The sequence below is a fragment of the Saccopteryx bilineata genome, chromosome 7, assembly GCF_036850765.1.
Source record: "Saccopteryx bilineata isolate mSacBil1 chromosome 7, mSacBil1_pri_phased_curated, whole genome shotgun sequence".
In the NCBI taxonomy this organism is placed as follows: Eukaryota; Metazoa; Chordata; class Mammalia; order Chiroptera; family Emballonuridae; genus Saccopteryx; species Saccopteryx bilineata.
Genome location: NC_089496.1, coordinates 79,877,255 through 79,889,385, shown reverse-complemented (window position 1 = coordinate 79,889,385; position 12,131 = coordinate 79,877,255). Strand labels below are relative to the sequence as shown.

Sequence of the window (12,131 nt, the reverse complement as noted above, 5' to 3'; positions counted from 1 at the left end):
TAGTATCAGAGATTCATGACTCTAGTTTCATTAAAAGTCATCAATAGATCTTGAGAGTAGCCTATTTATTTATTTATTTATTTATTGTATTTTTTTCCCCCAAAGTTAGAAGCAGGGAGGCAGTCGGACAGACTCCCACATGTGCCCAACCAGGATCCACCCAGCATGCCCACCAGGGGGCGTTGCTCTGTTGCCACCTGAGCCATTCTAGCGCCTGAGGCGGAGGCCATGGAGCCATCCTCAGTGCCCAGGCCAACTTTGCTGCAGCGGAGCCTTGGCTGCGGGAGGGGAAGAGATAGATAGAAAGAAAGGAGAGGGGGAGAGAGAGATAGAGAGAAAGGAGAGGGGAAAGGATGAAGAAGCAGATGGGCGCTTCCCAAACAGTGTGCCCTGGCCGGGAATTGAACCTGGGACTTGCACATACTGGGCTGATGCTCTACTGCTGAGCCAACCAGCTAGGGCTAGCCTCTATTTATGATGGAAAACAATGCTGTGTGACATTTATCCCCTTAATATTTTCCTGGATTTTAAGCAAAATGACTGTTTTAAACTATTGTGTTTTTCATTTTTTTGCCCAGAAATGGCAAAATGCTGACCTGAATGGGAAATTTAAACTTCCAACGAAGAATGAATTTATTCCTACAAATTTTGAGATTTTATCATTAGAAAAAGAAGCAACACCATACCCTTCTCTTATTAAGGTAACATGTTAAACTCAGTGATTTTTAATTCAGGGGATATATCTATTACCTGAAAGGGACCAGAGAGATGATTTCTTGCACTTGTACTGTGTTGATTTTGAGTCCTCATGTCCAAAGACATGATAGAAAAGTTAGAGAGAACAATACAAGAAACATTAAAAGACCAGAAATGTTAAAGCAAACAAAACTACACAACACAGAATCTAGAGAATTCTTTTTCTTTGCAGGAAAAATATAGTAAGTCTGGACTGTAACCAGGAGTCTGTTAAGAGATAGTGGCTTCTTTTTCATATTCATTGAAGACCCAATAAAGAAGTGGATTTATGTGGCATTATGAAAATTAGAAGAAAGAATCTCTAAAGCCTAAATGAGAGCGTATCTAAGGGGAGCTGTTGGGTTTCCCTTTAAAAACAATTCTTTTTGAGAGTGGTATATGAAGTTCATGGAGCCATTTCCAGAATTCCTTTTCATGTTATTCACATCTTTGGTAAAAATTGTATAGAAAATGGATCAGATTATTGTAGCACAATCTCTTTCTAAACTCTAAAACTAAGTTTTGCTAAACTCACCACCATAGACACACATCTTTGTTTCTTTTTATTTTCTTCAAATGACCTCACATTCGATTAACTCAGTGAGATAAGAATTACTGTTTAGGAATATGATATTTAATTTATAAGAAGCAATTAAATTATTATTAATACAAGCATATTACTTTAAAAATAACATTTTAAGGAGTTATAGGTTAGGTTATTGAAAGGCAAAACTTGTTTACCTCTAAAGTTTTAATTGGTTTTTTAAATAGGTCTTTTTAGAGTAAACTAGGGAGAACATTAAACCATTTCTATCGCTTGTCAAGAGTTTCAAGTGAACATCTAAGGCTATTTTTAGATGTGCAGAGTGAAGAGGAGAGTCAAGATAGTGGCTTATTTTTTCATCCCTGGCTGTGTTCTTTGCTGGGTAACAGATTGCTCCAAACTTTAGCAGCTTAAAACCACAAGTATTTATTTTATCTCACTCAGTTCCTGGGGGTCAGGACTCTGGAAGTGGCGTAGCTGGGTCGTCCTGGTGCAGTTTTTCATGAGGTTATGGTCAAGCTGTTAGCTGCGGCTTAAGCCATCTGAAGGCTTAGCTCAGTGGTTCTCAACCTTTCTAATGCCGTGACCCCGCAATACAGTTCCTCATGTTGCGGTGACCCCAAACCAAAAAATAAAGGCTACTTCTATGATTCGGAATGTAAATACCTGATATGCATTATGTATTCTCATCGCTTTAGGCGACCCCTGTGTTTTGGTCATTCGACCCCCGCCAGGGTCGCGACACACAGGTTGAGAACCGCTGACTTAGCTAGAGCTGGAGGGTTCGCCTAAGAGCTGAAGTTCAGTGGCTTTTGGCAGGTCTTGGTTATTCTCGATAAAATTGCTTGAAACGGCAGCTGGCTTCCCCCAAAGCGAGTGATTGAAGAGGGAAAGTGAGTGCTCAAGATGGAAGCCGCAGTGTCTTTTATAACCTCTGAGGTGTCTTGTCATCACTTCTGTCGAATACATTCTGTTGGTCAGACACACCAACTCCGGCTCAGTGTGGGGGAGAGGACAACATAAGGGCGTTGATCCCAGTAGGCAGGGAACCTCGCGGCCCATCAGAGAGCCTGGCTGCCACACACCTCTCTAAGGACTCCTGCATCTGCCTCCAGGTTCCAGAAAGGCAGGGACAGGATGCTTGGTATTAGCTTCTCCAACCTGACTCTTCCTTGACTGTGTCCCCATGTCGTTAACCCAAGAGGGTGTGTAAAGAGGAGGGATCCAGGGTGGTTTCTCTCTGCTGCTGGAATCCCCAGCCCTGTCTCACTCCCACCTGCTGGGACCCTCTGAGTGGACTTCAAGGCCCGGAGGCAGCAGCCTCTCCAGGACAGAACTCTCGCTGTCACCTTTGTCCTCCTTCTCCTGAAGAGTGACTTGACTGAACATTTTTTGTCAAATCTGCCCGTTTCCGTAACCAGTTTTTTTCTCCGCCACAGGATACAGCTATGAGCAAACTCTGGTTCAAACAAGATGACAAGTTTTTTTTGCCGAAGGCTTGTCTCAACTTTGAATTTTTCAGGTATGTAAGATGAATCTAGCTATAAAGCTTCTTATAAAAAATCAACAATTACTTTCTAAAAGTTGTCTTTGTTTCCTTGAAGACCCATGTCTAAAAATGAAAGGAATTAGGGCTGTTTAGCCTAGACAAGAGAAGGCTGCTGCTGTTAAGGGATATTGTAAGAACAAAGTGTCCGTTCTTCTTTCTATGGACAAGTACACCCTTTCACTGAAGTGATCTGGGCTAGTTATTAGGAGGACTTTCCTAACCTTTAGGGTTTCAGAATATGGGGAGGTCATGGACTTACCCAGAAGTTGTATTAAAAAAAAAGTCTCGGCCCTGGCTGGTTGGCTCAGCGGTAGAGCGTTGGCCTGGCGTGTGGGGGACCCGGGTTCGATTCCCGGCCAGGGCACATAGGAGAGGCGCCCATTTGCTTGTCCACCCCCACCCCCTCCTTCCTCTCTGTCTCTCTCTTCCCCTCCCACAGCTAAGGCTCCATTGGAGCAAAGATGGCCCGGGCGCTGGGGATGGCTCCTTGGCCTCTGCCCCAGGCGCTAGAGTGGCTCTGGTCGCGGCAGAGCGACGCCCCGGAGGGGCAGAGCATCGCCCCCTGGTGGGCAGAGCATCGCCCCTGGTGGGCGTGCTGGGTGGATCCTGGTCGGGTGCATGCTGGAGTCTGTCTGACTATTTCTCCCCGTTTCCAGCTTTAGAAAAATACAAAAAAAAAAAAAAAAGTCTCAAAAATTTGGGATGTTTTTGGTTGTGGTTTTGATTTGTGTTCCTGGAACTTGCCCTGGAGAAGAAGTGGTAGTTACTAAATGATCTGGAGCTCTTAGATATTGCTTTCTCTATTCCTGGCTGGTCAGAAGCATACCTTGCAGATATCGCAGATTGGGTTCTAGACGACTATAGTAAAATGAGTATCATAATGAAACAAGTGTAATCTTTCTGCTGGTGGAGAGTCTGGCTGTCAATATGTAAAAAACTCAACATCTGCAGAACACAATAAGTTGAAGCACAATAAAACACCGTGTGCCTGTACTTTTCCATTTGGCTTCAGAATACCTTTTGAGAGACCTTTTGATATTTTTGCATATTCTAAACTGCCCAGCCTAGTTCTTAGAATTAAAAATATCTGCTTTTTATGAATCCTTCTCTCTGTCTTCTGGTCTCCTTAGAAGTATACACTATTAGGTTTCTTGTTTGTTTCTGTAGATGTCTTTTCAGAAATAGGATTATATTATGCATATTTACAGTTTTAAAAATTCTGTGATTCATAGTTAAGCATATAGCATCTGATTACAAAGTAATGTTTTTCAAATTAAGAAATGAATCATGCCTGACCAGGTGGTGGTGCAGTGGATTGAGCGTCAACCTGGGATGCTGAGGACCCAGTTTGAAATCTCAAGGTTGCCAGCTTGAGCCCAGGCTCACCAGCTTGAGACATGACCCCATGATCGCTTGCTTGAAGCCCAAGGTTGCTGTCTTGAGCAAAGGGTCACTGGCTTGGCTGGAGTCCCTCAGTCAAGGCATGTATGAGAAGCAATCAGTGAACAACTAAAAATGCCACAACTACGAGTTGATGCTTCTCATATCTTTCCCTATCTGTCTCTGCCTCTGTCTCTTGCTTGCTGGCTAAATTTTAAAAAAAAAGAAAGAAAGAAAAGGAAATGAATCAGAACTTAAGCATTTCAGTTGAATCATGTTCTCTTTTAAAAGTTAGTTTAGGCCTGACCAGGCGGTGGCACAGTGGATAGAGCATCAGATTGGGACACGGAGGACCCAGGTTTGAAACCCCGAGGTCGCTGGCTAAGCGTGGGTTCCTCCGGCTTGAGCGTGAGGTTGCTGACTTGAGCCCAAGGTCGCTGGCTTGAGCAAGGGGTCACTCACTCTGCTGCAGCCACCCCCAACCCCCACCCCTGTCAAGGCACATATGAGAGAGCAATCAATGAACAACTAAGAAGACCAAGGAGCCGCAATGAAGAATTGATGCTTCTCATCTCTCTCCCTCTCTCCCTATCTGTCCTTCTCTCTGTATTTCTCTCTGTCTCTGTCACACACGCACGCACACACACACACACACACACACACACACACACACAGAGTTAGTTTAGGACCCTCTCCAACTCACTGGCTGGCTGCTGTGTTGCAACATGTTAGGACACCTCAGAACTACCTTCCGAGCTTGGGCCCCAGGGTGTTGAGCTCCCGCACTCGGCTTTTTCTGGCTGTTCATTTCCACCTAAGAAAGGTGCGTAGGTACCTGTGGAGCTGAGCCCTTTTGTGGATTCTTTTGTTTTGATTGCTTTTGTGAATTTTGCCCTGTTTATAAACTGCTATTTGCTTGGAAAAGGAAGTCTGTCATTGTGTGTAATAACTTTAAAAAATTCAATTATGTGGCATTCACTTCTGTTTTCCAGATGGAGGTTGTTTATATATCTGTAGAATTTTGTCTTTGATTTTAATTCCCTGGATGGCTCAACACCATACCCCAGTTTTTGCTTTATTGGCCCCCCCCCTTTTTTTTCTTAGTTACAGAGAGAGAGAGAGAGGGACAGACAGGGACCGACAGACAGGAAGGGAGAGAGATGAGAAGCATCAATTCTTCATTGTGCTCCATAGTTGTTCATTGATTGCTTTCTCATATGTGCCTTGACCAGGGGGCTACAGCAGAGTGAGTGACCCCTTGCTCAAGCCAGCGACCTTGGGCTCAAGCTGGTGAGCTTTGGGCCCATGTCTATGATCCTGTGCTCAAGCCAGTGACCTCACGCTCAAGCTGGTGAGCCCGCGCTCAAGCCGGCAACCTCGGGGTTTCAAACCTGAGTTCTCTGTGTCCCAGCCTGATGCTCTATCCACTGCACCACCGCCTGGTCAGGCACATTATCACTTTTTGATAAAATTATTGGCTTTTCTCTGAATGTAGTAACTACTTTTACTGTGCTATAGAGAGACTGAAACTTACGGTTTGCTGCCATCAAGCCAAGTGGGCACCTGTCTCAGGTCCTTTGCACTAGCTGTTTTCTCAGCCTGGAAAGTTGCCCACCCTACCCAGATAGCCCCAGGGCTTGCTCCTCTGCTTCCTCGGGTCTGGGCCCAGATGTCACCTTTTTGACCATCTTAGCAATCTTCCTGTCCCACCACCACCACTTATCACTCCCTTCCCTCTCTCCCTGTTTAATTTTCCTCCAAGGCAATATCACTACCTGGTATGTATCATATTTTAAATTTATTATTTGTCTCTTCCAACTAGACTGTAAACTCTGAGGTCAGGGACTGTACCTGATTTGTTCCTTCTTTAATCCCAGTATCTAGAGAAGAGCCTACCATGGTAGTGAGCATGTAATACTTGTTGAGTGAATGAATTTTTTACTTACCTCTCATAAAGGTAAGTAGTGTCATATAGTCAGATGTGTAGGTTATTTGATTTAAATTTGAATCCTAACTCTGCTGCTTCCAGGCCAGGTGTCATGAGGAAATTTATGTGTCTTAATTGGGAAATGAAGTTTTAAAATAGGTGATCTCTGTGGTCCTATTTAACTCTTGTGCTCTATAATTGTTTCTTCTCTTTTCACTTGTATATTTTTCTCTTTTAGTATTTTTTCTAGTTCTGGCTGCAGTTATGTGGTGGAAATCAGTAATTATTTTACTGACAGTGCTCTAGCTTTATTGGTTTGGGGAAACTCGGAGATAAGCAGATATTTTCACAGTTCTCAATTTTTCTTTGTTAAGTTTATATAATTGTAGCACACAAACTTCCCAATTTGTCCTGGCCAGGTGATTCAGTGAACAGAGCATCATCCCAGTGCACCAAGGTTGCAGATTCGATCCCCAGCCTGGGCATGAATGAGAAGCAATCAATGATTACACAACTAAGTGGAACAATGAGTTGATGCTTCTCTCTCTGTCTCTCTCAAATCAATCAATAATTAAATTCAAAAAACAAAAACCAAACAGCAACGCCCCAATCTCATGGTTTGCTGAGGAGGAGACGGGAACATGCCAGTGCTGACTCAGACCTTTCACCATGCCTCCTCCTGTCAGCCTGAATGGAGGGATGCGTTCTGGTTGGCTCCACCCCTTCTAGCTCGGGTCTGTCACACCATGTGGGGTAAGCAGTTCCTCCTCCCTCTTCACCTCCACCAGCACACGTGGCATAGTTCAGACTTCTTCCTTAGACATCTTGTGTTTCTCCTCACGAGAAGAAGAGACAGACTCAAGAATTCAAACCATATCTCTGGGAAATTATGTGAATCGGTGTTCAGTTTCCTGATCCATCTCGAAAGGCCACATATCATATTGAGACGTAATAAATCAGCTATTTTACTGTCGACATTTTCTTCCAGCCCATTTGCTTATGTGGACCCCTTGCACTGTAACATGGCCTATTTGTACCTTGAGCTCCTCAAAGACTCACTCAACGAGTATGCATATGCAGCAGAGCTAGCAGGCTTGAGCTATGACCTCCAAAATACCATCTATGGGATGTATGTAAGTACCCATGTCTCAGAGCCTTCCACTCATCAACATTTTTTACATTGATTTGATGGAAGCATTTTTGATTAAGGATATGAGTTTAATTTCTTTTTTTTTTTTTTTTACCTTTATAGCTAATCATATTTTCTCATCATTTAATTTTGAAGTTAGTTCTTTTAAACATTCAATATACTATTCATATTATGCCAATTTTCCTTGATTTCTTTTTTTTTTTTTAACATCTCTCATCAGATTGTCAGATTTTTTTCTCCTCAAACAAAATTGGACCCCGATTTAGATTTAGATCTTAGCCATTCTGTATCTGAAGTCTTGCTCTTTGACAACAGAGAATGACATCTCGCTGCCACTGTAAACCGTCAGGTTGGCCTGTACTGTTTCCCTAGCCATTCAGATCACGAGGCTGCATATTCATACTCTTCGGTCATGTTTCTTCATTACCATGCCACTGCTTGAGGTATCAAAGCATTTCTTTTATGTTTTTTTTGTTTGTTTGTTTGTTAGTCGCTACATTTATGCTGATCCTCTCCATTGCAACATGACATACCTGTTTATCAGGTTATTGAAGGATGATTTAAAAGAGTATACATATGCAGCACGCCTCTCAGGTTTGAGCTATGGCATTGCATCAGGAATGAATGCAATACTTGTAAGTAAATGGAAACCAAAGAAAAGGCACCACACCGTTTAAGCATTATGTTGAGCTTGGGAAAACTATTAACTTCTGCATTCTTAAACAAGAAGATTGATGGTTTTTTCCTTGCACTTTTTTAATGACCAAAGAACTCAAATTGGTATTAGCTACTCTAATGAATGATTTAGCTGAGTTTAGTGCATTTTGTGAACATGGACATGAGCTACACTTACTTGCATGTTCCTCTGCTTGAAATGCTTAACACACTAATCCTGAAGGCATGCTGTTCTTTTCACGTGTTTGAGTATAACATCTGTAAGTGAAAGGTGTCCATAGTTAATGTGGTGCTTGGATTTTATTTAAGCTTCCTTTCTCTCTGGTGACAGTAATAGAAAGTTCCTGTGCTGGAGATAGTTGTTACATTTTTATTTAATTTTTTTTTTGTAGCATGCATCATTAACTACTTTTAAGTGTGTTTTAAAATAAACATTATTAAATGCACTCTGAGAAATAACTAGATCCCTTCTTTTGACACTGTTGGTGATGTTTCCAAACCTACATTTCATTTTCAAATTAACATCCCTTTATGGCTTACATTCATCTTCACTCTTCTTGAAAATACATTGTATGTTTTAATAACAACTAGAGTTGAGAGTATGTGCTGTGTATTCTTATACAAAAGGTCTAGGGTTTTCAGATTTTATTTATTTTGCAGTAACTTTTTTTCTTCACAAGTAAATTTTCTCGTAGTTTTTGTTTAATGTATAAGAATGTAGACAACCTAATGTCAGAGTCCTGGGAAATTTAGAGCTCAGTGATCAAAATAAACTCCATCTAGAAGAGTAATTCCCCATTGTTGATATTTCACTATTGAGTTTTAGTAGCATATTACCATTAATACAAATAATTAGTTATTTGTGACAAAATGGGCTTTCAGCCAGTGGTCGTTCTGCTTCCACGATGTGTGCTGTGCTCTCCATGGCCAAGAACCTTCTCTTCCGCTGAGGTTTTTGTCTGTCATTTTTCATAAGGCAGGGCTTGCGTAGGTGCCCAGCTGTATCTCCTACCGCAGGGGGACCGCTATGTGGAAATGCAATCATAGGAAATATAGTAAGCATCGCCCAGTTTGCTGAATGTACGCTTTCAGACGCTATTCAAGTAGGTCGTCCTAGGGCAGAACCCAGCGTCTCCTCACTACACGTCTGTTTTGCCAAATGGATCCTTATTAGACAACATTGATTAAGAAAGTGGAAAATGCCACATAAGAAAAAATTGGGACTGGCTGGTTTCTTCAAATGTGTTTTTAAAATACTTAAATATAAACAATTTGGGGACATATCCCAGTTTGTAGATAATCCACTCCCCTATGATTTTGACCTTTTTACCACACTGGTAAAAACCTTAAGCCAGCCATTCCTTAGAAATTTTTTTTTAAAGATTAAACTTAAAATACGTTCTATAATTAATTTTGACTTTATGAGAACTTGAATTTTGATCATGTAATGTGTGCTGCCACAGTTGGGCATCAGGTGAGTTTTCCCTCTGCTGATTTTGTTTAGGAAAAGCAAAGTCATGCTTTTAGATATTAGTAAATACCGAAGATTAATGTTATTTTCCCAGTGTTAAACTGTATTCATGAGAAGTTAATTTAATTTCTTGTTTGACTTTATTTCAAAGCACTATTTGGGGGGTTTTCTGAATGTTTACAAATTAGGCTTAAGGTATTTCATGTTATTTTAGACTTCTAACACCTGAACTCTTTCTGTAGCTCTCAGTGAAAGGTTACAATGACAAGCAGCCAATTCTGCTAAAGAAGATTGTTGAGAAAATGGCTACCTTTGAAATTGATGAAAAAAGATTTGAAATTATCAAAGAGGCAGTAAGTTTTCTGTTATTTTTATAGTTTATTGGTGTTCTGTTCATAAAGTAATATGTAATGATTTGTAAAGGACTTATAAAAGTAATGAGCCCGTGTCTCCGTTCACTAGTACATGCGATCTCTTAACAACTTCCGAGCTGAGCAGCCCCACCAGCACGCCATGTACTACCTCCGCTTGCTGATGACGGAAGTGGCCTGGACTAAGGACGAACTGAAAGAAGCCCTGGATGGTGAGACTTTCTCTACTGAGAGCCTGCTGCTTTATTCCTTATTTTCTAAAGTCATTTTACTTTATCCTGATATCTAGTGTTCATGCTTTCTAATAACCTGTAGTTCTAAAGCCAGATTTGTATACTTTTTTATAAAAACACTGGTGACCTTTGAAGTGGCTCTGGTTTTCAGGCAGTTGACCTACATTTGCTATTTTCAACCTAAACCCATAGCAGTTCATTAGAAGTGTTCGTAGATTTCTGCAGATGACTAAATGTTTGGACCAAAGCACTTACAGTACTTGGTTAATACTGTTTCCAGGAAAGGAAGTAAGGCTAGGTTTGCAATTCTTTCCCCACAGAAAGTGTTCAGGCATCTTTGGATCCGTTTGGTTCGGTTACAAACCAGGAACTGGAGAGACTGAAGGGCTGCACTGACCGGGGAGCTCAGTTAGTTGGAGCGTTGTCCCTAAGGGCAGAGTTTGCCATTGATCCCCAGTCAGGGCACATACAGGAACAGATGTGTCTGTCTCTCACCTGCTCTCGCTCTCTCTCTCTAAAGTCAATAAAATAAACACTAAAAAAAGAAAATTATAAAAAGAACTGAAAGGTCATCTTCTGTTCTTTTTTTTTCTTCTAAAATTTCTAGTCTAGTAATCATACCTTTTGCTTGAAAGTTATAAATTCCTTGAGGGCAGTGATTATGCCTTTTAGCCTCTTTATCTGGGATCTAGTGTAATATATCCTCTGTGTGCTGTCAATGAGTACCTGTTAAATGGAATGAAATTACTTTTAGGGTTGCTAACATTGGGAAGAATGTAGACTGATGTCATCCTTTATTATTGTTTTATCTTTTCCATTTCTTGACATCACTTTACCAATTAATCTTTCTTCCTACCTGCTCAGCAATAAGGAAAAAGAATACTGTTGAATATTTAATGATCTTTTATGCTGAGTTCTTATACTTATTATGCAGCTCTGTGTTTTTGATGTCTTCAGTGACAAAGTAAGAGCACAACTGTTGAAACATTATTTTATTGGTTGCCTCCAGCATTAGGTAGGTATATAGATTATAAAACTTATTAATTAGAACAGATACATTTTTTTCTTTTGTGATGGAGACAGAGAGAGGGACAGACAGGAAGGGACAGAGATGAGAAGCATCAATTCTTCGTTGCAGCACATTAGTTCTTCATTGATTGCTTTCTCATATGTGCCTTGACCAGGGGGCTACAGCAGAGTGAGTGACCCCTTACTCGAGCCAGCAACCTTGGGCTTCAAGCCAGTGTGACCTTTGGGCTCAAGCCAGCGACCATGGATGGGATTGTGTCTGTGATCCCACACTCAAGCCAGCGAACTCAGGTTTCAAACCTCGGTCCTCTGCATCGCAGTCCAATGCGCTATCCACTGTGCCACGGCCTGGTCAGCAGAACAGATACATTTTGATTGATTGATTGATTGATTTTTAGAGAGAGAGAGAGGGAGAGAAGGGGGAGGAGCAGGAAGCATCAACTCCCATATGTGCCTTGACCAGGCAAGCCCAGGGTTTCGAACCGGCGACCTCAGTGTTCCCGGTTGACGCTTTATCCCACTGCGCCACCACAGGTCAGGCTAAATACATTTTTAATCTAGACAGTTCATATACCTTTCTTTGCAAAATGTTTATGAGTCAAATTCAGTTAATAGGAAGAATTTTTGCCTTTAAAAAATACCAGATAATTGATTTTAAATGCATTTTTTCCCAAGAAACTGAACCTGCATTCAGCATGATCAAAAAGCAGAGATTTTTAGATTTTTTCCCCCCACTTTTTAGTTTTGGGGTCAGATGTTATGTGAATTTTAAGCAGAATAAGCTCTGAAGTTTCTCATAGGCATGCAAAACTTTTCTAAAATGTATTTTTTAAAGGGAAAGTCAGCACTTTTTAAATTGAAATCCTTTGCTCTAATAAATAATTACTCTGTTTTATTATGTGTATTTATACAGTTATCCAGTGATGCCAACACGGTTTAATCTGGAGACAGCTCACTGTGAGAGGCTGACTCCCTCATGACTCTGAGTCAGTCAGCTGTTCAGGTGCTGGGCTAGCAAGAACCTCAGGTCACGCGGTCCAGCCGCATTAATGACTGCATGCTATCCA

The 12,131-nt window shown here is 41.3% G+C and overlaps 1 protein-coding gene across 3 annotated transcripts in view; it reads left to right on the top strand.

Moving 5' to 3' along the window:
* Positions 1-12,131, top strand: part of IDE (insulin degrading enzyme) — a 116,063-nt gene that overhangs the window by 84,183 nt on the left and 19,749 nt on the right. For 2 of the 3 annotated variants that reach the window (XM_066238364.1, XM_066238366.1), the window contains 5 exons: positions 579-701; positions 2,719-2,801; positions 7,124-7,268; positions 9,674-9,784; positions 9,894-10,014. In XM_066238364.1, coding sequence (XP_066094461.1) covers positions 579-701; positions 2,719-2,801; positions 7,124-7,268; positions 9,674-9,784; positions 9,894-10,014 — 583 coding nt within the window. Of the gene's footprint in view, positions 1-578; positions 702-2,718; positions 2,802-7,123; positions 7,269-7,775; positions 7,921-9,673; positions 9,785-9,893; positions 10,015-12,131 lie in introns of all 3 variants that reach the window. The other variant, XM_066238365.1, reaches the window with a different exon arrangement.